General features: G+C 36.3%; 1 protein-coding gene across 3 annotated transcripts in view; it reads left to right on the top strand.

The window, feature by feature from the left end:
- AKAP6 (A-kinase anchoring protein 6) overlaps positions 1-27,529 on the top strand; it is a 232,747-nt gene that overhangs the window by 130,451 nt on the left and 74,767 nt on the right. For all 3 annotated transcript variants that reach the window (XM_082057392.1, XM_082057393.1, XM_082057391.1), the window contains 2 exons: positions 15,288-15,436; positions 20,962-21,082. In XM_082057392.1, the coding sequence (XP_081913518.1) occupies positions 15,288-15,436; positions 20,962-21,082 (270 nt within the window). The remainder of the gene's footprint in view (positions 1-15,287; positions 15,437-20,961; positions 21,083-27,529) is intronic.

Genomic DNA, 27,529 nt, shown 5'->3' with positions numbered 1-27,529 from the left:
TTTACAGTCTTGGAAAAAATAACATAGACATAACTTCGCAGTTTTTGTGGTGCATGAAGATCAGATTTTTTAATGTTGGTTAATGCTTTACTAATTAAAGTGTGCATGTTAATTAAAGCAGAGGCTAATGTTAATTACCTATATTAATGGAATCTCATGTAGCACCTGCCTGAAGCAATGGGTTCAATTTTCAAAATATCTCAATTAAGGCTGAAACTTTTGATTTGCATCTAGTAGGGTTTCAATTAACAGCATTGCAAACTTAAATAACACACTTAAAGGGATAATATCACCAATCACATGCAGCACAGTGGAATTGGTCGGTTCAATTATTGACTAGGGCTGTGAGAGCTTTCACAGTTGGTAGGTAAGTACTATGGTATTGGCAAGCGATTATTGTCTAGGGCTGTGATCACTTCTGTGGCTGTTGTAAGAGAGACATTAAATTGCTGTACTGGGGTCTCACTGCAATTCTATTGTTGAGGGAGACAAAAATAGAATGATGTTTTCTCACATCCAGTGTTTAATGGTGAAGATTCAGCTTGTTGCTCTGAAATAAATGACCACTGTTCCATGACATGGTAAGGCATTTTATCAAATGGGAAAGCAGCATTTGTGATAAAGTGCACCGTGTTGCAGTGCACTTCTCAGCCAAGCCAAGAGATGTGATTGTATTCCCAATCTCTCTTTCAGCCACCACAGCATTACGTGTTGACATAGGAGCTTTTAATGAGCAGCTTCAGGAAGCGATTAACAAAGCACTAGAAATAGATGCAATCATGCTGATTGGAAATTCTACCTAAGCTCCATAAACAAGATTGTAATGTCCTGCTACCATACAACTTTCTGTGGTAATTATTTCTGATAGCTCCAAGTCTTGAACTTTTAATCTGAGCCTACTCCAAGAAGAGACTGATGCTTCAGTTATAACAAAACCAAGATCCAAAAAAAGTGTGCTAACTTGTTGGCTTGGACACACAGTTGAAGAATCGATGTAGGCTTCTGTGGTAGGCTCCAAATTTTGTTAGTATGTGTGATGCAAAAGTATCTCCAAACGTAATTGCTGTGTGGCCTCTGTGAAAACAGAGCGCTAGAGAGTCAGTTTTCAACCATGCTCAGCAAGGAGAACTTGGAGCACAAGCTTAGCCTGTGGCTGTGTTATCACAATCTCTCACCTGTGCCTATAGATTTTCCTGCTAAAAATGTCCTTAGGCCTTGGACCATCCCACTACAGTGGGCGCTGACTATCTGTGTAATTGATTGCCGGAGCCTATTAATAAAAGCTGTAATGTTCTACTGTAACACTTGGGCTTAATGTCTCCATTTTAGTTAATTATATGACAAAGGAAATAAAAAACTTTACAGTATCAATCAATCTATTTAGGGAATTAGAATAAAACCCTTTTACCAAACTGCATTTAAAATATTTGTTGTAAAATATTTTAACAACCCTTGACTTATGAGTTATCAGTTTGTGACCTCTCCTGGGTCTAGATTAATCAGTGTATAATGATTTTTGTTGCTGTTTTCACTTCTAAGGAGCCTGTGTCCCACATCATGTTGTAAAGTCATTAGATGGTTTAGAATCCATATTTTTTTTTGTCTCTGGAAGCAGATTAAAGTCTCTCATAATCTGAGTGCCCAGCATGCCCATGTAGTAACACTCAACTTCTTTAACAGAATAATGTTTTATCCATGTACACTATGGCCACAAAGTATTGTCTTATTTATGGTTTCTGTAAATGTTCATCTTCTAATTAAAGATTTCCCTTGACAGATATTTTTTGTAGTAATTGAACTTCAGATTCCTTGTGTCAATATGCATCTTATTTCAGCTGCAGAAAAGTCACATTTTAACTGGTCAGATGTTAAAATAAAAAGATGCAGCAGGTATGCATATTATACTGTGATATGTTATTGTCATTTCAGTTAAACTTCCCAATATTGTTTGAAGGAAAAAGATTAAATTATGCAGTTGTGTAGTGTAATTTGTTACACGTATATATAATCTTTGGACATCTACATTTTGAGGGGGTGATTTTGCTATTCTCAGTCTGCTTCAGATCCTTTCCTTGTGAAATTAAAACCTCTGTTCATATCCATTTAAATGCCTGTCTAAAGTTAAGTAAAAATAGCCAAATGTCTCCTGTTTGTTGGATTCTTGATAGCACAGAATACTGTAACAATAAATCTCATTCTAAATGAGAAATAATACAGCACCAAACAGGCAGTATCTTGTGTAATGTCCATGTCTTTGATGAAAATCTGTTGAAATCACTGTATTTACAAGATTACTGAGTTTAGGTCTCTCTGGGTATTAGTTGGCCCAAAGGCACTTAGCCAATTAAGGCTATTGGAAAAAATGAAAGCAATCCAACCTGAAGCTTTCTGAAAGGAATCTTTAACACCATTTATTTCTCTTGCTGTATAGGGACTATAATATAACACTTTCAATATCTTGAGTATGCTTGGTTTGGTTTTATTTAGCTGGGGTGTTTATGTTAGATATGAGAGAAAAAAGTTCAATTCTTTGTTCAAGTTACAAAATAATATTCCATAAAAAGTATCCCAAACAAGGAATTCTACACTTTCATTTTATTAGGGAACAAGAAGTTTTTCACAGATTTTTGTGAATGGTGATTTGGAAGGTGTACCTGTAAAATTATTCTTCTTACATTTTGGCATATGTGCTCCTCCCAGAATGTTTGCTTTGTAAGTGCAGACCTTAGGTGCTTTAGCCAAATCAGCTGCGCCGGTTTGGGCCTGGAGTCATGACAAATTTGTAACAGAGCTCATGGGGAAGAGCAAAACAACTGTAAGTACATAGAATGCAGTCTGCTATACTGTGGCATTTTCAACAAAAATTGAGCGAGCAAACAGGTTGAGTCACATTAGGTAGTCATGGGCTAGAATGTGTGGTCTATTTTTTAAAGAGTTCACATAAGACCGAATTGTGCAGTCTTTACTCTGGCAAAATTCCGTTTTACACTGCGGAAAGCTTTCCAAAATACAATATCTAAAGTTTTGGAGTTCTGGATATTGGCTTTTATTTTAAAGTTATTTTTGGAGCTTTGACACATATAACATGGATGTGAATCAAAATCTACCTCAAGTGCTGAGATAAAAGGTTTCACTAACTTTTGTCTTGGTAATGAAATAGAGTCTTATCACATTGGAATCCTTGTCAGAGCCAGGTGTCTGAAATGTTTCTGAAAAGGTAGCATTCATGCAAAAAAAAAAGTTTTTATTGTTAGAAAAGGGATGTTACTTTTGTTATATTTTAGGGCTTTAATTGTTCTCTTACTTTGTCTTAGCCTTGAACAATCTCTCTACAGGAGTGAATTGTATCTTTATCTTTTATATCTATATGTAAACTGAGGTTTTTAAAATAATTTTCTATCACATCTGTTTTTACTGCATGTTGCTGCATGTCTCTAGAGGCATTCAGCATTCTTATTTTCAAGTAAATTTATATTATTTACAGTCTCCAGCTGTTTTAGATATAGGATCATTTCCTGTTGGTACAGTTTCCAGAAAAATTCCCTTTTTTTCCTTCCCAGAAGAATGAGAAATTTAATTTAACAAAGACATCATATAATTGCCTTTGTATCTCGCAAGGTATCTAGAATCTAAATATTTTATTTTATTTAAAACATCTGTCTACATAATATCATATGACTATACAAGTCTATATCAGCCTTCTGAAAGACAGCTGCTGCCACTTTATTTAATTTATAAGAGACCAACAAAATTGCTCCTTAAGATAAAACCCGTCTGCCACTGAGTCATATATAAAAAATTTTGGCAAGATGAAAATTGCTGCATTTACAGTTCTTGTTAAACTAATCTAGGTCTTTTTCAAATTTAGAAGCATCGTTTTTTTCTTTTCTCTCTGCCCCTCTCTCCCCTCCTCCCCCCCAGTCACTATGGAAACATAGGAGCTTTACATATACAATTTTTAGAAGCCCATTTTATTAAGATTGAAGGTACATTTCTTTTTAGATGAAATGCAAACTAGAATCACATCTTAATTGCTCACTTGTGGGATCTATTTATCTCCTGGTATCTTCATTTTCACAAACATTGGGTGCAAATTATATTGGTCAAAATTTTCGGACAGTTTTTCAGAAAATATATAGGAGAAGTGACAGTGTCAATAAAGATCTTTATCTGTTTTGTGTTACTAAGCTTTGTTTGCAGTGATTGTAAACTATTTCTTTGTATGAAGCAACTCATATTGAAAAGGAAATGTTTCATAGATAGTATCAATTTAGGCGCAGCAGCTGTCCTAGAAAAATATACATAAGCATTCTACGGTATGTCTATATAAGACAAGTTTACCTTTTCCAGGGAAGTAATCAAAATATTCCTTTTTAGAGAACTAAGAGAATGAAAGGAAAATGTTTATGGTTCCCTACTGGCATGCAGTTATGATTGACAGGAAAAACCAACATGTATGCCACATGAGACATCTTGTTCAGGAACTTTCAGGAGGGTAGTAAATTGGTGTTGGCACAAACACAAAAAAATAAAATGACTTGATTCAGCAGTTTTCAATTCTAAATCCCTAGGCTCCAAAGAAAGAAGTAAATATTCATCAAATGATCAAAATTTATATTGATTTTTATTCTGCATTAGCAGCTCAAAGTCAGGATTCTTGACAGGGTGGATGTCGATTTGAATGATTCTCTTTGAAATAAGGATACAGGCGCTGGGCTGAGTGCTACTGTGCATTCCTGAGCCATAGGAAAAGACTATTAGAACCCTAGGAAACTAAATTTTTTAAAGAATAGTATAAAGGCATGCTTGTTCTGTACTGTTTTGATAACTAAATTGTTGTTATTAGTATGTAAAGTAATTCTTGTTGCTCCTGCTTTACTCCATCCTTTCCATTTTCATCTAAGGACAACTTCTCTATGGTACTTCAAAGAGAAACGGTAGTTCACATACTATGGTAACTGAGTTAATATCAGTACTTCCCAAAGTAAGTGTCTTTTAGAGTGAAGTGCTAGTCTGGCAGAGCAAAGGAAGCAAAGATTGTATCTGCACATTCTACATCTTTAATTTTGCGGTTTCTGCCAGGGAGTAAATAAAGATCTTGGGGGAGGGGGGTAGGGGAAGCAGGAAGGAGATCCAGGGGAAGAGAATGTGAGCATGAATGCAGCACTGAAACACAAATGTGATGACTGTGATTACTGAGCTGTGAGATTTAATGAGAAAGCCTGTATTAGAGTGAAGTAGAAAATCATAACCATCACCTCTTGTCTATAGGAGTATAATTGGATCTCAGCCCCCAGCAAAAAGTAAATAAATAAGTTAGTGACGTTTTTAACAAACTTAAATATATTGAGAAATAGAAGGGGAAGTTATCATCATTACTGTACTCTTGCAGCATAGTGGGGGGTTTTTAAGTATCTCAGCTTGCATAAAAATGAGATCCATTGTCATAAAATGGAAGAATAAAATAGTAAGTGTGTATTTGGGGGGTGGGGGGGCTAAATAAAAACAAAATGTGAGACAGAAATATTGTAACAGTCAAAGTGTTAACAAATTTCCCAAATGTCCTTGGTGCTTATGATTCAGGAAACATCTTTAACAGCATAGCTTTAAAATTAAATTTTACAAACATTTTGGGTAATGCTTTAATAGTATGCAAATTGCAATGAAGTCAGCAGTGGCAAAGCTGACCTCTCAGCAATGCAAATATTTTATGTATAAAACAGTTATCTTTTTACAGTTCCCTCTACCTCAGTAGGTGTCAGGTACTTCAAGAGGCTCCTCATCTGAGGATCATACATAAACTCAAAGGCGCAGCTGTCTGTGCCTGCTTTTTATACACGGCAAGGCAGTTGTAAAAATAAACATATTAAGCTATATGTTTTGCTACAAGAATTACTAATAATTTTACTAATAATATATTTTTTAAAATCCTCAGAATTATTTTTTGAATCTTCTGTTACTAATTTTCCTCAAAATCCAAATATATCTCACACACATATATAGATAGGAAAAATAATGCGCAGATAAAAATACCTAGCCTTCATTTCTCTGCCACTATTAAATAAATTAAGTAACGTAATTTTTATCCTTCTTCACAGTCTGCATATTGTTACTTAATCTTGCAGTGGAGACAGAGTCTCGTGTTCATATTTGCACAATTTTATATAATTAATAGATCAATATCTAAAAAGCTGTTGAAAAAAAGGAGGAGAAAACATGATCTTAATTTTAAAACAAACAAACAAAATGCAAAACCAAACCACTTCCATTGTACAGTAAGAAAACATTTCCATCTCTAGGGGTGATATATATCACTGTCTAGGCGTGGGAAGAATCTGCTTCAATTTCAGAATAAGTCAAATACGCATTCAGCGAGAATCTTTGAGATACACTCAGTCTGGGAGTTTGGGCTTGAAAATGTTTGACACTGTTGAGTCTCTCAAACTAATTGACTCAAAATATTGAATCAAAAGGAGACTTTATCTCAGAACTTCTGCAAGTTTGTGATTTGATATGTATAAGAAATTTTGGAACTAGTTCTTGAACGTATATATAGATTTCTAATTATTAGGTTAATAAATATGAAACATTTCTCAAGCACATAGAAGTTTAAAATGGAGCTATTCAGAAAGAAAATCAAGCTGTTTACATACTACTTAGAATAATTACTATGTAACATGCTCACAAATGATGTAATCTTACAGAAAAAAAATCATATTACATTTTCCTGTAATATGGCATCATCTTACTAGTAATTTCTACATTTTATGTAGGTTCCTTTCAGTATAAAAAAGAGAATTATTAAAAAATCTCTGTTCATTAAAAGATATCAAAACATAAACCAGGAATACTATTACAGTGTGGTAAAATTAATTAAAAGTCAATATGCATTACCAAAGTAACTTCAGATTCATACATCGCAAGTTTAAAGAAGTAAATAATTACCTTATATTTACTTCCAAATGACATTTTTTCAACATAATAAATTCAGATTACTTGGAAGCCACTTTCTACAAGTAAGTCATCAGATTTCGCTTCACTATAAGGCTGTGCATCTCCTGACGATGAGAAAAGATATTTCTCCAAAATATGCACAAAGTAGATCTCCATGAAAAATTTCCAAGGAAAAGGCCATAACATTTTTATATTAGCTCAGTCATGCCTTCCTGCAATGTGTTGGGTAGTTTTCCTTAGGAAGTATTGGTTTGCAAGACCTACCTTCCCTTGTTATTTTCAAACGGAAATGCACGTGTCAGTCTGCTGCAGAGATGGGGGTGAAGGAATGTGCACCATTACTCTGGAATGTCTCTTGCACACATGTGCTATCCTGAATTCTGAACACTGGGACCTTTGACCATAAGGGCAGATCGAGCTGGGTACACCACCTGTCCATATGGCTTGGTACACAGGCCTTTTAGCTGAGCATGACTTTTTGAAATATCAGTGCTTTGGATGACAGGCAGACTCTTTAACAATCTCTTTTTAAGCCACTTCATTCCTCTAAAAGTGCAAACAGAGAGAATGGTAGGAACAATCAGTAGTGTGCAAATAGTGGAGGTTTTAATTAAGTAAGATTAAGCTTACCATTTTAGCACATTGAGGAAAGACTTTCTGTGTCTGACTAGTCTTTCCTCTTCTTGACTACTTGGGAATCTTGAGGCTGGCCAGAAAGGTGTTCAACTTTCTGTTTAAGTACAACATGTCTGTCTTCTAACCTCCTGTAATAAAGTTTTTTCCCTGCCAGACAAGGAGGAAACCAAGACGGAAGGTTGTGGTGATGAATTGCTACTTTAATAGGACAATTTATTCTGGGCTTGCAAGAATGGGACTGTTTGGGCTTACAGTTCTTGCAGCAGGTGGAGAGTTGTCACCAAAGGGTTTAGAAGGCATGTGGCAGTTTTGATGAAATGTACTCTGTTATGGGTTCGGCCGGATCTGCATCCTTCTTAATTTGTGTATTCTGCCTGGTTTTAGCAAACACTGTTCTGTCACAGAATCACAGAAAGGTTAGAGTTGGAAGGGATCCCTGGAGATCATCTAGTCCAACCCACCTGCTAAAGCAGGTTCACCTAGAGTAGATTGCACAGGAACGCATACAGGCAGGTTTAGAATGTCTCCAGAGGAGACTCCACAACTTCCCTGGGCAGCCTGTTCCAGGGCTCTGTCACCCTCAAGGTAAGGAAGTTTCTCCTCATATTCAGGTGGAACCTCCTGTGCTTCAGTCTGTGCCTGTTGCTCGTCATCCTAACTTTGGGCACCACTGAAAGGAGTCTGGTCCCATCCTTTTGATACCCACCCTTGAGATATTTCTAATCGTTGATAAGATCCCCTCTCAGCCTTTTCTTCTCCAGACTGAAAGACCCAGCTCTCTCAGTCTTTCCTCATAAGAAAGATGCTCCAGACCCCTAATCATCTTTGTAGCTCTTCACCAGACTCCCTCCAGTAATTCTTTGTCCTTCTTAAACTGAGGAGCCCAGAACTGGACCCAGTATTCCAGATGTGGCCTCACCAAGTCAGAGTAGAGGGGGAGGATAAGCTGCCTTGACCACACTCTCCGTAATGTACCCCAGGATACCATTGGCCTTCTTGGCCGCAAGGGCACATTGTTGACACGTGGTCAGCCTGTTGTCAGCCAGAACTCACAGCCCTTTCTATTTTTCAGAGCAATCCTGTTCCCTCCACAGCCCCAAATATTACAAACCCTTCTTTTGTGTCCTGCCTGTCACCCTCTTGTTCTGCAGCCTGGAGATGCACCCTTGCAAGACAAGAAAATTGGCAAAAGATACTGGCCATTTTTCAATTCCCATTCTCACAAGGACTCTTTTTCACCTCACATTTTTTGGATGCTGTTGTCAGAAACTATTCACAGCCTTGAAAGTCTCTGGAGGGGTTAATCCTTTCATAGTTTCTTCAGTGCTTTTTAGTATTCGTGATACAGGGAACTTCTCAGGGTACATAGCTGAGATCTGTTTGCCGCACAGGGCATGCCACACTCTTGTGTTGTATTTAATATTACACTGAACAGAACCAAAGACAGGGGACAGGCAGGAATTAGACACCAGAGGTCCAGATTTTAAATTAACAGCATGATCAGGACACCTCCATGGATTTGGTCAGACAATGCTGCTGAAGCCACGCTACTGATTGCATTTGCACTCCACAGTCCTGAAGTCACAGGTCATGTTCCTAATCTTTATAACAGAACGGCAAAAACATATGTATTTCTGAAAGCCAAGGGAAACCCTGCAAAGAGGTATTGCTGTTATTTACTCGCTTCCCCCCGTGCCCTGTTATTTCTGATGGCTCTGGGAACTGCCTGAAATTCTGCTCGCTCTGACACAGCCCTAGTCTATCTAAAATTTCATTTTATGGCTCTTGTGGACAGGCTTCAAATTCACTATGCTGTTACTGCTCTTACTTAAACTCTAGGATGTGTTTAAGTACTTTAATAAGTAAGAATTTTGTTGTCTTGTAATTTTACTCATTCTCTGTGGAGGTTTCATGTCATCGTGATCATTTTAGTACACTGAAAACTAAAGTGATAAAGTTATTACCAATATAAAAGCATTTCTGAGATTTATGATGATAAAAACACTTTGCTAAGTTTTTAAGGGGTAACAAGCATGCCCTGATTAACAGAATTAATTTCCTGCATGATCAAAACACAAGGTGTCCTTTGTAATAGGACTATCAAATGTTCAGTTCTCAGTGAACACATTTTATGATACAGGATTATTTTTTAATCTGATTCAGGCCCAAAAAGAGCATGCAAGATGAAGAATGGAAGAGGCAGGGGAGCCAAAAGCAGGAAGGGCAACAGAATAAGAAAGAAGTAAACTACAGCAAGATTCCCGTTTTCATTAAGCGAGCATGGGGGGGAAGTTACCATCCTGCTTCAGCAATAATAACAAAAGCCTAACCTTAGGGTAGAAGCAGTACTTCCAAGAAGTCACTTGATGTCCAAGAAGGCTAATGCTGCCTAGTGGTGGACTCCACGATCTTAAGGGTCTTTTCCCACCTAAATGTTTCTATGATTCTGTCACACAATGGCATTTAAAATGCTGGGATGACTTATTGGAAGTACTGCTTCTATCCTAAGTCTTTTCAGCAGGAGAAGACTTGTTGTCTGGCTGTGGGAATGGAGTGGTGGATGATCAAGTTTGTCTGCCAAAGAACTTTTTCTGTAAGCTACATCTCCATGGAAGATATTTTGAGCTGTGTACTACTGAACATACTTCTATTCAGTAGCTGCATCTGTGACAAAGCCAGGGTCTGTTTCATGTCCTGTACTAAAACCTTCTCCACAACTTTATAATGTGGAGAAATAGGCGGAAAACTGTGACAGAAAGCAACAAAAAAATGTTTGAGGGCACGGATGTGACCATATGAATGCTACTGTGATCAACTTAATTCTGGTAAGAAATTACTCCAAATTTTCTCTCTCAAGAAATTTACCAATTACAAAGATATAAAGAGTGCCAAGCTGGGACATGCATCCTTTTAGAATGGTGCAGCTAAGTTTACACTTATATAAAATACACGTATAGGTGAGCATTCTAAGTCTATATGTTACAAAATGCCATCTGACCACCTCCTTGTTTGGCAGAAACTGAAATTTGTGCTTTAATTTGAGAGACAATGTTTTTATGTAGTTTAAGTTCAACTAATGGCAGGGGAACTGAACTACGTCTGTATTTTGTATGGAATTCTGTAGTAATTACAGTCTGATGTATTGGTGGTTTAGCTTTTCTACAACACTGTAGAGAAAAGATAATGCAAGATAGGATACTTTCATAAATCAAATTCAACTGAATGTATTATAATTTGTATATTTAAAACACAGAATAGTTTGCTTACAGTATCATAGTTCATAAGAAAAGACTTGTGCTCCTAGGAAACAGTGTCTGAAAATACTTTATTTTCAAGACCAATTCAGTGATACTTATTCTAGTACATTCCAATAAAACAAATTTTTGCAGTAGAACAACACTAGCGTTGAGTTCTCATCTCCAATTTACATTGGTGTAAATTCTGAGTCTCTCATTTGACACTCTGTATACAATATAACTTTTCAATCTCCTTCCTCCCACAGTAACAGCCACTATCCCCTGTTTTGTCTTTCTCCACTTCAGAGTAAGGTCATTCTAACATGTAGGTCTAACTAGAAATACAATGTATTTTCTTTGATTTCTATTGTCACTGATTACCCCTTCATGTTATGTAGTTATCTGTATAGTAAAGGACATTCTATGTTGTCATGCAAAGCCAGTCTTAAGGAACAGATTTTGCACCACAGGCTCTTTCAGTTTATTTGTAAGGTCTCGTTGTTTAGAAAATGAGCCTTCTGACAATAGCCTTGAAAATATTTACTATTATTAATCGATCACTAGAACTGAATATTTGGCACTGGTAAGGAATTTTTTCACTGTTTTTCCCCAGAGATTACTGTTTTTTCATAGTCTTGTTCAGAGATTGGATCCTCCAGGCTCAGGAAAATGAGAGCATTTTGTCATTTGATTATTGGAAATATCTCAGTTTAATTTACAATAGAATATTGTAAAGTCATACCATCCTGCTAGGACAGTGACTGTTAGAGAATCTGCAGAAGTGTGCAACCAGTCATCAACATCTTTATTGTGTCTTTACTGCAAAAATGCTCACTTAGAAGAGGACATAAAGTGGAAAACAACTGCTGTGTATTATTCCTTGACATTTTTTTCCATGTTCAGTTTTTCACTGATTCTGACTTGCCATATCCTCTTGGGAAAAAAAAAAAAACAAAAAAAACCAAAAAAACAACAAAGAACAAAACTAACCAAACAAAAACCACACAAGAACAACAAAACAAAACAACAATCAAACAAAACCCCCACAAACCATAAAACCAAAACCACCCTGAATTCCATTTCTAAGATGGGGCACTGAGAGTGAAGGAATGATTGCTTCCCACCCAATTTCTATTGTATATATTTGGGATGATGCATATCTCAGTAGACTTTCTCAGGATTTGCTAGATATCCATATCCATAGAGGTGTGTTTGTGGTAGAGATTAAGCTCTTACAGTTGTGTTAAGTAACAAGAAAGTGTATGTGAGACAGTCTGAAAATGCACACTTAAAATAAGCTAGAAAGTAAAATAAATAGCTTTTCTATGTTTGATTAGCAATTAATAAAGTTGCTACTTTGTTCTGCCAGAATACTGCAAAACCTGTCCGTCATTATCACTCAAGATTTGGAGTCGAAAATAAACTGCATTTGATTTATTGCATGTCTGTGCTGTGTACTGTTTTCTAGATTGTGCCTTGTGCCTGTTCGTTCAGCTTCTGCAGAATGTAGGTTTTTGAGAGTTAAACTGATCAATACCTACTCTTTGGATTTGCAGTTCATATCAGTAGAACAGGGACAAAAAATGTTTAAGTACAACAGTGAGACAGATGAATTTGTACAGAAAAGAAATCAGAGAGATCCATCTGAAATTGCACTGCCTGAGTTTGAGTTGCTGAAAGTATTCGCAAAAGTTGAAGACAGAAATTGGGTTTAAAACAAAAAATAGTTGATTTATAGAGGGATCATGTATCTGAGGTACAAGAACTGAGACACAATTGCTTGTATTCAGGATTCATAGTGTGTGATATTGATGGACTTCATAATCCTCAGTACAAGAGGGCCTTATAGCTGTGAGGAAGAAACAGTGGATTTTCATCCATTCTTCTCCATATATTTACTTACCTTTGCCACCCTGTTTTTCCTTTCCCCTACTATTTGATTTAATCCTCCTTTTTCTTCTCTCATTTTTCATATACAGTATAGGTATATACATTTGCCTATTTACAAATATTTTCGGAGGTGAACAGAGAACAAGAGATCTATGAAAAGCTGTTTTCTTTTTTTTTCCCATTTCTTATTAAAAAAAAAAAAAATATGAGGAGGAAATTAGAAAATGAAAAAAAAAAAAAAAGGTGTATCTTAAGCATGGGGATAGTTGTGCTGTTTGGGATATAACATGTTCATATAGTTTTAATTCATACGTTTGAGGTTCCAGAGTATAGGCTACATTTGAATCCCCTCCTTTTGGAGTACTGGGGCAGGGAGGGAGCAGGGAGCTGTAAACATAATTTTGACAACAGCTAAGTAAAAACAAACAAACAAACAAAAGCACCCAAAATGCCTAGGAAAAAAGCAAGAATTACTCATCTTGATTTCCAAACCCATCCTGAAAATCAGGGAAACTATCTGCTTGAAGTTTGCCACAAGATTTCACCTCTAGGCTTAAAAAAATCATGGAAAACTTTGATTGATAATATAATTGTTTTAGAAAGTTACTGGTCACTCGCAAAATGGCTTTACACTGAAAGTGTCAGGTCACCATAACCAAAATAAAAACTATCAGTGAGTAACTGCTTTCTGGTAAGAATAAATTCAAAGAACAAATACATAGCCTTATATGGACAGTACAAAATACTCAGCTGGAAGATTATTCTTAATAATGAAAAATCCTTCCAAAAAAGAAATTTGATCAGGAAGCCCTGTATACTATGGGAGGGGATTATTTATCAATTTAAAGGAAAATGTACCTGCAGTTGAAAGGGGAAGAGGAAGGTGATCATGTTTGTTTATTTGCTTCTTTTCATCATTTCTGAGTTTTATAAACAGCAGTTTTAATGACAGTTTCTGAAGGAATATCTTTTGTAGCTTTCTCAAACCTTAATATTTTATTCTAACTAGACAGTCTCAACTAGTTAGTCTTGTATTCAAGTAATGTTTATTCATTGATAACACTGTGTAGTTTAATTTTCCACTATTTTAGACTAGGTATGAAAGCCTTGTATTTAATTTATGTGCACACTACAAGACCTGCATGGTATACTTGGAATTTTTATCTTCTATATCCTTGGAAAATTGCTAGTGTTTTTTGTTGTTTGTATTAATTTCTCCAAAACATATCGGGATTTACTGCCAAATATAAAAAAAATCTCACTGCCAGAAGCAACTGAGAGAGAAAGCTGTAAATGTTTGAAAGATAAATTTTAAAAGGAAATGGAATTTCCACATTATTACTCAGGGAAAAATTGCACCAAGGCAAGGCATAAGCAAATATACGTCACCCTTATTACCATACGCATAAGACATTCCAGCCTTCCTTCAGACTTTCCCTACTGACATTCTTCGGTGCCAGTTTCTCCTCACTTGCCTGCATTTTTCCTGGATTTTGCAGAATTCCCTTCTCCTCTCTTGCCCTTTCACTGCTTTCTCTTTACAGCTGCTGTTCCATAGATTGGTAACCCAGTTGTGCTGTCAGTAGCCAAGCAAACTCTTCACTGCCCTGCCTCCTGCAGTAGAAAATGCAAGAGTCCTCATACAAAATTTCTCTTGCTAAGGGAAATACAGAGTAGGTAGTTACACAAATGTAGCAGTTTTTGAAGCATTATCACAATTTGCAATGCATATTTCTTTTGGTGAAACATATTAAAAGAAAACAATAGCGTATTGGTCCCAAAGTGCTTTTGAACTGACTCTACCCTCTGTTCTTTGTCCTGTTCCTAGGGGCAAGTGTGGCAAACAGCAGATTTTATCATCTGGTTCTCTGAGCCTCAGAATCAAACTGATCACCACAGCTGCAATAAATAAAGTGTCTATTCAATAAGCTATGATGCCAAATATTATTCAACATTCTTCTGGCGAGGCACAGAGTCTGATAGAAAACAGCAAATCTCACTTATTGCCTTTTTCATGCAATCAAAATTGCTGAGTAGGCAGTGGATGCCAGATATGAGAAAACAGAATCTGAATAATACTGATTAGCTTGGTTTTGTTTGCACTTACTATTTAAAACAAAAAATACCTGTAGCAGTATGGCTTTCATAAATTATGAAGCACAGGCAATGTGTTAACGATGTCAGTCTTGAAGCCAGGAAGTCATGTAATTGTATTTATCTACCTATGCTGTCATTATGTGTGATTTCTAACATCTTTTTCATTCAAGCCTAGACACATTCATGCAGCATTTGATTGGGTATACAGCTCATGGAATAAATGGAACATTCTCTGATAGAGACCTAAATAGTTCAGTTCTAGCATCTGGGAATGCACTGTACTTTTATCTGAATTAATGGTTCAACCTTTTTGACTGTCATGCAAGGAGAAAAACGATTATGTGAATCATTTGGTTAAAATTGTTGCTGTCCAAAAGTATTTGTTTTAAATGCATTCTTTCTGAAAGTAAAAAAAAAACAAACCACCCACTAAATTCTGTTGTGGTTTTTTTCCTCTTTGTTTTCTTATTCTAGGCTGAGGTTCAGCTATGCTATCTGGAAGCACAAAGAGATGCTGTTGAACAGATGTCCTTAAAGCTGTACAGTGAACAGTACAACAGTAGTAGCAAGCGAAAGGAAGAGTTTGCTGATATGTCAAAAGTTCACACAGTGGGAAGTAATGGGTAGGGAACCATTCTTTTTGTTGTTTTATTCTCACTGATCTGTGGGGTTTTTTTACATGATATACTTTTTCTTACTTCCGGTTAACCAGGATTTTTCTTCCTAGGCCAAGAGACACGGAAAAACTCGATATATTTATTTTTTCATATATGAATGTAAAAAATAATGGGTTCTGGATAATAGATCCAAATTATGGTTAGTTCACAGGACTACCTAACATTATCAAATAGCAATCTATTATTTTGATTTAAAAAAACGTAATGTGCCCTTTTGCTTCAGGCTTTTCTTCCCCAATGTCTTTTCTTCCCCTTCATGTCTTTTGGTTTCCAAGCATTCTTTCAAGGAAACATCTTTATAATGGATTAATACTTCTACAAGACAGTTCATTCTACTAGTCACTAGGAAATATGAATGTGAAGCCATTGACATATAGTTCACCACTTCAAATATCCCAGTTTTTTACTAGAATGCTTTGATTTTAAGTGTTTTCCTTTGACTTGGTCTTCTCAGTCTGTTTTTTAATAAATGTAAACCATATCTAATAACTGCTATCTCCCTTAAATGAACATAAGAAAATACCAGTGAGTTCATAATAGTGTGGGGCAAAAGCAGTCTGAAGGGGCTAACTAGTTCTGCTTATTTGGATACACCATCATCCTGATACAAGTTTTGTCATAACCAGTAAACACAGCAGAACTTTTGCCTGCAGTTTCATATGCAAGGAAAGTCATTGACCAAGGTGTTCATGAGCTCTTTATCTTCAGAACTTCCTTTTCCAATTCTTAACTCAATGTTGAGGTCTTGGAAACACAGTTTTATGAAATTACTGACTGTAAAGATAAATGAGCCTTGTAAACATCCCCTCTTATTATACAGAAAGATGACTGTTTTAGAAAAGTTGATGTGGGCTAATTATGTAGGATTACTGAGATCTTGATTACATATGCAGAAATCTGTCAGATTCTCAAACACACCAGTGCAGCTAGTGCCAGACATAAAAATAATTTGTTCTGAATTGGTGTGTATATGTATATAAATGTGCACCGGGGGCTACATGTTCAAAAACAGCTTCTAATTTTGCAACCATAGTTCAATGTGAGCAAGACTTAAGGTTGAAATTTTGTGGGGACGTAAGACAGTGAGACATCAACAGACATTTGATTTTATTGAGGACAGGAGATATAAAGCTTTAAGCCTCATGGAAAAATCCAGTTTGTAACTCTGCATACCACACGTGTAAAGCAAATAGGCTCTTATATGCACTTGTTTGCACTTATAATTACATTCTTATTACCGGGAATGGTAATCTACTAGTGTTCCCTACTTTTTCTGTGTTGTGGCCACCTTTCTGGGCCCTTATGTCCATCCAGTCCCTAGTGGCTCAACAATGGAATATCCACTGCAGGAGAACACCAGCTAGCCAGGCAGCAAGAGGTGACCAAGAGAGTTGAGAGCAGCTGTAAAACGTTATAGCAGATCTGGCTGGAGATATTCCATTCCCGGGGAGGAATTTATACAGGTACTATTGGGAGATATGGTTACAATATTTACAACACCATTACACAACATGAAGGACAGATCCTGGGATCCTGTCATCACCTAATATGGGGCCTTCATGGATGCAGCTTTGTGATAGCTGCATTAAAAGGGGCTTCAAGTATGCAGAATATAAGGCAGATTTAAAACTGTTAAGGTCAGAACTCTCTCTGATTTCTCCTATATCCTGCTAATAAAAACATATGTACAGAAAGGAATTCAAAAAAATGATGACCCAGAGGCTTGAAAGAACTTTTTGTTTGGCTGAATTTTTTTGGTAGGCATACCAGTGTGTTTAGAGTATTTCTACATACCATGTGAGTTATGCCATCAAAGAAATAATACAAACTGGAAGTATGTGTTAAACATGGGGAAAAAGGCTGATGGAAATAGCTTCGCATTCCTTTTTATTTATTAATGCCACAGATGAACTGGTTTTCTCATGAGAAAGGTGCTCATGAATTTTCATTCAAAATAATAAATTGATGTCCACATTTTAAGAAATATGTTTAGGGTTCAAGGGATTAGACATGCAACTCTGCATATCTGATTCCCTGTTTACCAAGATAAAAATATACTTCTTAATGTCATTTTAGTTATTATGTACCTAATGGTTTTAGCTTATTAACCAACAAACCTGTATTAAGGAAGCTAAAGTTACTTGTCCTTTAACTAGCATTAGGCATTCTTGTTGGCAATGTTTAAGTAGTTTTAATAGAGAATTTTTTTTTTTCCATAAGCAGATGACCTGATTTCTTCTTTTTTAGTGATTAGTGGATTTGGATAATCAACCAAACTCAGATCTTTTCTATAGTTCTTGCATTTGTAACACGCATCAGTATTTCAGAAGTTATGCTTTCCCTGATTCTGCCTCTGGCAAAATGAAAAAAATATCTGCTAAGCCCAGGAAAACTAGATTCTGAATAAAAAAGAAATATTGACAGGTTCATTTTAATCTTAACCTCTCACTGATCATATAATTGCTGGATTTTCTGAATATGTTTTCTGTGGCTCAGTAACTTACATCCTCTTCCAAATGATAGTAATAAGTAGACCCATCCATTTAGAAGTGAGGCATTTGTTTTAAAAACAAAACTTTTTTTTTTTATCAGAGTTATTTTAGAACTGTTAAAAATATTGCAATCAAATTAAACAACAACAACAACAACAAAGAAAAACACATAGATGATGACTTGTAGGCTGTCTTCACTATCTTCAGGCTCAGGCAAATCACCGCCATAGCTGGTTGGCTTAAAAATGCTCCCAGATGACTTTATTTTACAGCAGACAACCAAAAAAAAGAAGAATAGACAAAGTATGTAAACTATGGAAGGAAACAGTGCCCATTACATATCGCATCCCTTTCTGGGCTTTTTCCAGTGAATTGTGTTTCTCTCACTCTTTGCTTTGTTTTGAGTTTTTGTTTATAACTTTAGCTAGAAATCAAAATGTTCAGCTATTTCCTAGTCCTATCTGGGTTTTATAAAGATCAAAGAAAAGTGGGTTTGTGTGTCTTTAAAGTATTGATTCATTCTGTTACACCAATAAAGACAAAATTGAACCGAAACTAAAATATAGTTCTATAGATGCAAAGCAGTTGTTTGGATCCAGAACATGTTCTGCCCATTATAGTAAAATCCCAGTCCACTTCATGGTGCAGTTTCCAAAGGCATCCCATCCCATTCTGGCAGCAGCAGGTCACAAACATTAGACGTAGGCTTTGATTCCCATCATCTTCATATCTTGATTGAGATTTTCACTGGTAGAAACCAGTCAAGTCCAATGGAATCTGTACTGACTTATATGAGATTGTCCTGGTTTCAGCTGGGATAGGGTTAATTTTCTTCCTAGGAGCTAGTGTAATGCTGTGTTTTGGATTTAGTATGAGAATAAAGTTGGTAATACACTGATGTTTTTAGTTGTTGCTAAACAGTCAAGGACTTTTCAGCTTCCCATGGTTTCCTAACGAGGGGGTGCACAAGAAGATGGGAGGGGGCACATCAAGGACAGCTGACCCAAACTGGCCAAAGGGATATTCTACACCATATAACATCATGCTCAGTATATAAACTGGGGGAGTTGGCCGGGTGTGGGCAATCACTGCTCAGAGATGTGCTGGTGATGAGCAATTGCATTGTGCATCACTTGTTTTGTATATACTTTTTTTCTTTTTTAATATTATTTTATCTTTCTTTACTGTCCTATTAAGTTGTCTTTATCCTAACACACAAGGTGCTCTCCCCCATCCCACTGAGGTGGGGGGAACGTATGAGCGGCTGTATGGCGCTTGGTTGCCAGCTGAAGTTAAGCCATGACAGAGATGAAATCTAGGCTCCGATATCATAAAACATATGTTTTAATAACTACCTGTCAGTTTTATCACTTGGGATAATATTTGGATAAGACAGAATGGAAAAGAAGGAGCAGTAGATACTGAAGATACAGAATGGTTATACAGTTTTCTGGGGAAGGGATAAAGATTCAGTATCACTGCAAATACACCATTCAAAATGGAGCTCAGTTTTGTTTTGTTTTGTTTTTTTTTCGTTTCCGAATGATATCTGAGTCAAATACCTCCCGGAACAGGAGAAAAGCCCTGAACTCCAAATGAAACTATTATATTTCAACAATAGTAACTTGCCCTTTTATGCTTGCTCTTCTTTATAATAGCATCATTGCTTACCTTTTCAGGGCAGCAAGCAATTTTAAGTAAGTGCACCTCATAAATTATTGAGTAAAGTATCCTAAGTACAGTGGATTAAACTAGAGAGTTACTTCAGAAGCAGAAATCAACACTTGTGCATTATACAAGACTTCCTTTGTTGTCAGCTCATCGAAAATAAAAATACAGAAGGCAAATGCTCTCTTGCTTGCTTTCTTGCAGAAAGACAGTCCTACTTCTCACAACTTTATAAGCTTTCAAAATTGTCATGCATCTGGCACTCTAGTTACTAACAACTTAAACTGTGATAGTATTAATAATATTAAAAGCATGTTAATCTATTGTTTCTCTGTTGAAATACTGCTATTTTTTTAATGGCATTGCTTAAAAAAAAAGGTTAATAATTGGAGAAATTAGCTTTAGTGGAACATGCACTATTGTGTGTTCAATATGGGAGTTTTTTGATACTACTGACAAGGCTTTTGTTAGTTCAAATTTTGCAAGTTTTAAGATCCTTTTCAAGGGATATCTTTTTGACGAATGTGCAGTTTTTCAGCATGTACCTTCTGTCTTGTATCACACTGTTTTAGAAGAATCTATGCTTTACTTATTCACCAGGCTTTCAATAGAGAATCACATTAATCCTTTTAAGCTCCTTATTCTAATGATTTATTTTGTTGAAAACCGTCGTGATCCTCCTTTGAATTTTAATGATTGCTGGCTATTCAAGGATTCATTGTTTTGACTTCCTGTCCTTACCTTTGTTTCTTACATGTCTGTAGGGAACACCTGTCTAATACTGTATCTGGCCTTAGTTCTCACTGGCTTACCATATTCACTCAAGCCTATCTTAAGGCGTTAAGTTGAAATGCTAGCTACTCATCCATGAAAATAAATGTAGGATATTTACAGAGATAGGCAGATAGACAGCAGAGGGACGGCTGAACGGATTGAGTCATTTTTTGATGAAAATAATATTTTTATATGAATTATATCAAGATGATTGTTGCAAAGTTTGCTCAATATAAGGTCAGCACTTTAAAAACCATTAAACAGCAACATCTATGGGGGATTTCTATTTCAAATATTTTGAAGAAAATGCAGTATGCCAACAGTTGTCAGGATTTGGCATCAGGCACTGAATTTAGGTCATGGCACTGGTTTAAATTGGATTTCAGCTTTCATTTTCATCCACTCTGTATAATACAGAATGTCTCTTTAGAAATATAACTAGGAACATCATGAGTTTTCAAGAATATATTATTCTAATACAAGATTTTAACAACTACACAGTATTTATGCATAATACATTTTGTTCCTTATCTACAGCCTTTTGGACTTTGATTCAGAATACCAGGAGCTCTGGGATTGGCTGATTGACATGGAATCCATCGTGATGGACAGCCATGACCTGATGATGTCAGAGGAGCAGCAGCAGCATCTTTACAAGGTTAGCGCTACCGTTACTGCCTTTACCTAGCTATAGAAGATCTGATTAGCTTGACAAGTCTTTCTCTCACAGGATATCGCTGCGTTCATTGTATGTATCATGGTGTCTATTAGAATTCCCTTCCCTGTCCCCAACCTCATTTCCATCCCCTGTGCGCTGACAGGCTGCACCGACATCATAATTGCAAGAAAGTTCCCTTTATCACATTCTATTTGGTGTAATTCTATAGAAGGACAAAGATTTGTCTTCAAGATGAATAGAAATAAATGAAACTGCATTAATAAATAGACTGAAACAAAATGAAGGAAAAAAACGAAATGGTAGCATTTAACAAAATGTGTTTTGATTGGAGCTTTCAGCTGGATTTTTATCCACCTTTCAGACCTCTTCTGGGAAGAAAGAAATTTGCCTTGATTTTGGTTTGCTGCTGCCAGAATACAGGACTCTTCCAATTTATTTTTTATTAGATATACATAAAGCAGACATTGACATGTTAAGTCCTCATGCTTGCTTGTGATTTCAGCAAAGTTATTTTGAATTTGCATACTAATTATAGGGTCTTCATTTAACACATACATGTATATACATAAACACACACGCACATGGTTTCTCTTATTTGTCATAGCAGCCTTAGCCCAGAAGCTTTATCACTTCTTTAAAATAGACAGTACTTTCAAGAAGTTCCCCAAAAGCTGTGATTTGATGCTAAAATTGACTCAGGCTTCACTGTGTATTTGAGAAGCTGTAGTCTACAGGTCTGAGGGGCGGTGGGGGAAAGAAAGGAGGGGATTTCAACAGAAATATCAGACTGCAGTAAATCTTCCTCATTTAGGCAATTTTTATTGGAGTAATTCTGACAGTTGTCATCCTTGAATTGCTTTGAGCATATGGCATATTTCAAAGAGCAGATTGTGAATCATAAAAAATAAAATTAATAACTAACCACAGAATCAGCAACAGTATAATGACAAGAAACAACTACCCTCTAGCTTTTTTTTATTTCTTATTGAATAAATGGTACATTCAAGGTCAAATAGAAGTTGTTTTCTTTCTTCTATGATTGCATGATTTGATAATTTCTTAAATATTATTTATTTTTTCTTGCTTGGGCATCCTAATTTCTTAATGGTCTTCTTGCATTTTATTCTTTCTAATTTTACTCCTTTTATTGAAAAGACCCAGTAAGAGAGGGTTGTTACATGAGTTCAAATATGTATAAATGGAAATATGGTTCAGGTCCAGCCCTGAAAAAAATTTATTTTTGCTAATGACTTCTTCCTAACTTTCTAAATTCTTGACTTAATCACACATTAACAGTCCTGGCTCTGGTTAGGCTCAGAAATAAACAATGTCAGAAATGGCTAAAAATTTCCTTGCGAGTCTAAAATAAGGTGTTGTGGTTGTGCCTGTCCATATAAAAATTGCTTGTACCATGCCTAATCTAACCACTAGTAATAGTACTATACTAAAAAAATCAATAAACATAAATTTTAAGGAAACAATCCATCCATCAACATGAAAAGGAGTAAAGCTGAAGCAGCCAGCCCAAGTGTTTTAGGTGCTATTTAGGATACTTCTCTTTCCCATATCAAAATGTAATCATTCAGAATAATTGTAGATGGTATGGCTGGGATAATAACGCATGGTGAAAAAAAATAAAAGGGGGCAATAATTGAAGAATTAGTTTGCAGTACAGTATGGCAGCAAAATGGGGAAGACTGTGTATTCAAAATGGGATGTGATAGTCTCTTAAATTTATGAAATTCTGTATTATGATAGACATGACACTTCTGACAACAGAAAGTTGTGCCAGAGAGAGTAGCCGAGTCTGTAGTCTGTGCAGCATAGAGAAACCAGCACTGCTTCCGAAGCACGGGCAGCTTATTTGCTCTGCAGTTTCTACAGGGAGGGCTAATTAACAGAGCCCCTATCTGGTCAGTGCAAAACCACTTGAATAAGGAAGGAACAGACCACCTGCCTTCCCACTGTGAATATTAACTGCATATCCCTTTCCAGTGAAAGCAGCAAGCAAATTCTTAAGGATTGAAGGAACGACTTAACTAGATTTGTGAAGGTTGGTTAAGAGACGACTATGGAGTGTCCATAAAGCAGGAGGAGTATTTGCAGATAATGTAAAAAGCTTGAGTGTATAGCATCAAGATCTATTAGCCTTTCAAGAACCGCCCCCCCCAAACAAAGAAACAACAACAACAAAAACCAAAACAAACAAACAAAACAAAACACCTCTCGAAGTGTGAAAGCCGAATAATTTCAGACGTTTAAGAGTAGACAAAAGAAAACATTAGCAAATGTAATTGAGGGAACAATTCTGCAGGAGCAAAGGGGGTATGAGATAAATCACTGGGTCTTTATCATCCTTATCACTAGATCTTTGTCATCCTTAATTTCAGAGATTCATGTAACAATGAATCATGCCCTCAAAAACAGTATTAACAGTTCTATACAACTAGCCTAGTAAACCTCTCTTCTAATCAATAGTGACACCCTTTTTATTTGGAGGCTGTTACACAGAGCTGGATGAGCTCCCAGCGAAGGGGCAGGAGCGCTGCCGACACCTCCCAGTGACCACAGCCCTGCCGGGCTGCAGGCAGAGAAACCTGAGGAGAAATGCGGGCAGCTGTTATTATCAGGATTCCTCAGTGATGCGGGGTGCTGCGAAAACACAGGTCTTGCTTTAGTTATTCTTTATCAGTTACAGCGTCAAATGTGAACCTGCTAATTGCACCCTCTGCATTTTGGTGAATTCTCCTAAACACGCAGATCCCCTTCTCAGTTATTGAGCTGGCAGCCAACCTGCTGGGGTATCACTGTTACCACCAGTAATCATTGCCCCTAAGGAGTCTGTGCAAAGGGGAAGGAGCAATGATAAAACAGGTAAATCAGAAGGGAAAAGCATACACTAAAGAAGCACAACGCAATATATAAATGCTAAAATTGCACATGGGAAAGTAAAATGTATTTTCATGGTTAGACTATTTTCCCAGTACTCTCTTTTCAGATTTAATATAGATTTAAGCCAACTCTCAGCTTAATTTTGTTTTGTAATATTCTAGGAGCTTTCTAGTGTTTTATTAGGATACGTATTATTTCTCTTTAACTAGGTTTTATTTTCCCCTTAATACAATAGGAGCAGCACAGCCATATTTTTAAACTTTGAATATGTATGTATGACTTTCTCTAGATATCCTATGTTTTAGTGCAAAGATTTACAAAAAGAGAAAATTATTCTTTCTTACTTCATTCCCATAGCCCTCAATGATTTTAGTTTTACAGTCTTCAACTAGCTAACGATTTTGAAAATCAACTAGTGTTTGATAAAATGACAGTCACAATATGAGTTGCTGACAATTTATTTGTCCTCTAATGTTTTAGCTATTAACTAAGAAAAAATTAAAAGGAGCATTTCCATGTTTTTGGACTCTCGCTTCTTTGTACTGCTGTTATAGCTCCGTTTAATGCCAAATGTATCATGTTTATTTCATTTTAATCTACTGCATGTGAGCCTGATCTCATAAGCTTTAAGTACACAGAACTTGCATTGATTTCAGCTGTATTCATATGCTGTTGCTGGAGGATCAAACCCAAAGAATTTAAACTCTGTTAATTAGCCCTTTAGTGGGAACTTGAGTAATTCTGTACCTTGAATGTTCAAAAACGAAGCAAATCAGTATTTACTGGAACTGTGGAGATTAGAAATGAGTACACTAGGCAGAGAAGTTAATGATAATTCTTTCCATTTTCCTCAGAAGATTAATTGCAAAACTTAATTGTGTTAGATTAAACCCCCATTTAAATAAGTACAGTATGATTGTTAAAATTATTAGTAAGTTCAGAATAAAATTAACACTTTAAAATAAACTGTATTTTTCTGTCTGATTACAAACAACGTATGGTGTTTTTAATACAAACTGTAAGTCTTGTGCTAGTAAGTCTTCAGCAACGATGGTCATGATAGATGGAAAGAGACCCTTATGCAGTAGTGTGAAAATTTTGAAAACATTTATTTGACACGGCTTTTGAACAGGTTAACTGCGAGAAGATTTCATCAAAGGGAAGCGGTTCACCGTATTAAATAACATGACAATACACATCAAAAGCTAAGGATACCCTTCATAAAAAGTTGAGGAGAAGGGGGGGAAGTCTCCCAGCAGTTTTTGTTTCTCTCCTGGGAAGGTGCAGCCCGCTCTCTCCTCTGGGTGTGCTGCTGCTCCATCCAGCCGCCCGCCTGGCGCAGCGCGCTGTGGCCCCGAGTGGATCAAACAAACCCTGGTGAAAGTTTCCCTCATTTGCATCACTTCTAGACAGCCCTGTCGTACTCTTTGCTGACAGGAAATCACTGTCTTTGTCACCTTTTTTCAGTGATCTCCTTTTGGCAGAGATTGGCCATGTGACCAGGATTAATCACAACAACAGTTCTGGCTCAGAACTCAATGACATGTTTTCCTCAGCACTTCAATAATGGTGTAGAGGAGTCAGTAAGAAATGACTACATTAATTTCACAGTGAAAAGATAATTAACACTTAAGGACTAGTGCTATAAGCTATGGAGCTATTATTCAAATTAAAACCAATTTATTGCAAACTTGTGAAAAAAAAAAAATTAAAAAACCCAACACAAAACGCACAAACCCCCATGTCCTGTAATGCAACTGTTAAAATAATCTTACAAGAGTTCCCAAGTTTAAAAAGAAGGCCAAACTATATTTAATGCAGTAATATAAATATATAAAAACTTAAACATTTGAAACTGGAGGCTGAAGTATGTAAAGTGCTTACTTAGATGATATGAATAGGATACTGGCAAACAAAAGCAGCAGTGTGCTCCTAGAATGCTGTGCTTCAAGGAGTTTCCTTGGCAACAGAAATGCAGTTCCAAAAGTAGACAGAACTTTCCTCAGAAAACATACTATTAATAACAACCTTCCGGAACAACTTGGAACAATTTGACTACTTGGCAATAATAATGCCAAGTGTTCTGCAAATTAATCTAACACATAACAGTTATATGTTTCTCTTGCCCATAATTCTCCTGAACTGGGGGACTGAGTTCTCTGCTGTTAGAGGATACAAATGTGCAAAGCAGTTCCAAATGCCGTGCAGAGAGAGGGCTCAAATAGCAGCAGCCTATAAGGATGAATTAATGTGCTTCGTATCATTTTAACTTGTAAACCAGATTAGTTTAATTGGATTACTTTGTTCCATTTAAAACGAGTCCTGCATACCTACTGAAGCTACTATGCAATTCAGTCTTTATTTCAAGCAGATTTTCCATATAAAGAAAACTTATTAAAAGATTAACAACCTGTAGAGTGATATATTTGGACAATATGCTTAGGGGATTGGTTATAAACTAGAAAACGTGAACTTTTCTGCTCCTACATTGCATATTCTGCGTGGTTTGGGATGCCTTCTGTCTGTCTGGTGATCTGTCAGTGCCTGCACCGAGTTGCTAAAAGAGTCAGTGGGAGAAGATGATGATCATCACCCCAGAGGAAGCTCTCAGCACACTGCAGGATTGAGCCCCTTGTAGGTGGTAACTACAAATCTGCTGTACATGTGGTATTTTTAGGTATGTCATCATTTCTGTATGAACCAAGAGAATAAACTAATTTCATATTTGCCTTGCCAATAGGAAGCATTAGAATTCCACTAAAGGCCATAAGTTTACCAGGCAGGAAGGGTAGGCTGTGCTACTACCTCGACTTTTACTGAATTCTTGGATCTAAAGGTTAAAAGTAATCAATATCTCATTGTGCAACCTGATAATAAGTAATAACCGTGATGTTAAAATCTAAATGATTGCAGATAGCAGTTAGGTATGTTGACCCATTTGGAAGGGCTTTTTAATTGCAATCAGAATAGTCATTATATTTTGCTAATAAACTTTTAGGCTACCTTGCAAAAATCACCACCTTTTTAAAATATGATGTTAACACTACTAGCAAATTGTGTCCCAAATTATGTCTCAAAGTGAAAGCTTTTCTTTTTTCTAGCAAAGCATATGTAGTACTTTTTTTTTTTTAAAAAAAGGGAAAGATTATTCTGCTAAATAATATAAATGCAGATATTCATTAGCAATACTAAATTACAGCACTTATTATGTCTACATATATAGATTGATTCATGTCTCAATGGAATTTATTCTTTGACATTGTGCGATGTTTTTTACTGTCATGTATAGTAAAAAGACTGAGCAAAGTTTTGCACAACTCTAACTTCAGTTACTGTTCTTCATCAAGTTCAGTAATTTCCATGTGCTAGGCTAGTTTGTTTGTTTGTTTGTTTGTTTGTTTGTTTCTCAGCAGATTATGAACTTCTACAACTTTCCACAGTAGGTAGGAAAATCAACTGTTTTGTACAAGAAGTCTCAAAAATGCCTGATACCACAAGCAGCAGTAAAAATCCAACTGCTATTAGAACATCAAC

Source organism: Streptopelia decaocto (genome assembly GCF_964273445.1).
Source record: "Streptopelia decaocto genome assembly, chromosome: 7".
Taxonomy (NCBI): domain Eukaryota; kingdom Metazoa; phylum Chordata; class Aves; order Columbiformes; family Columbidae; genus Streptopelia; species Streptopelia decaocto.
Note: the sequence above shows the minus strand (reverse complement) of the source record. Positions and strands in the feature narration are given on the sequence as shown.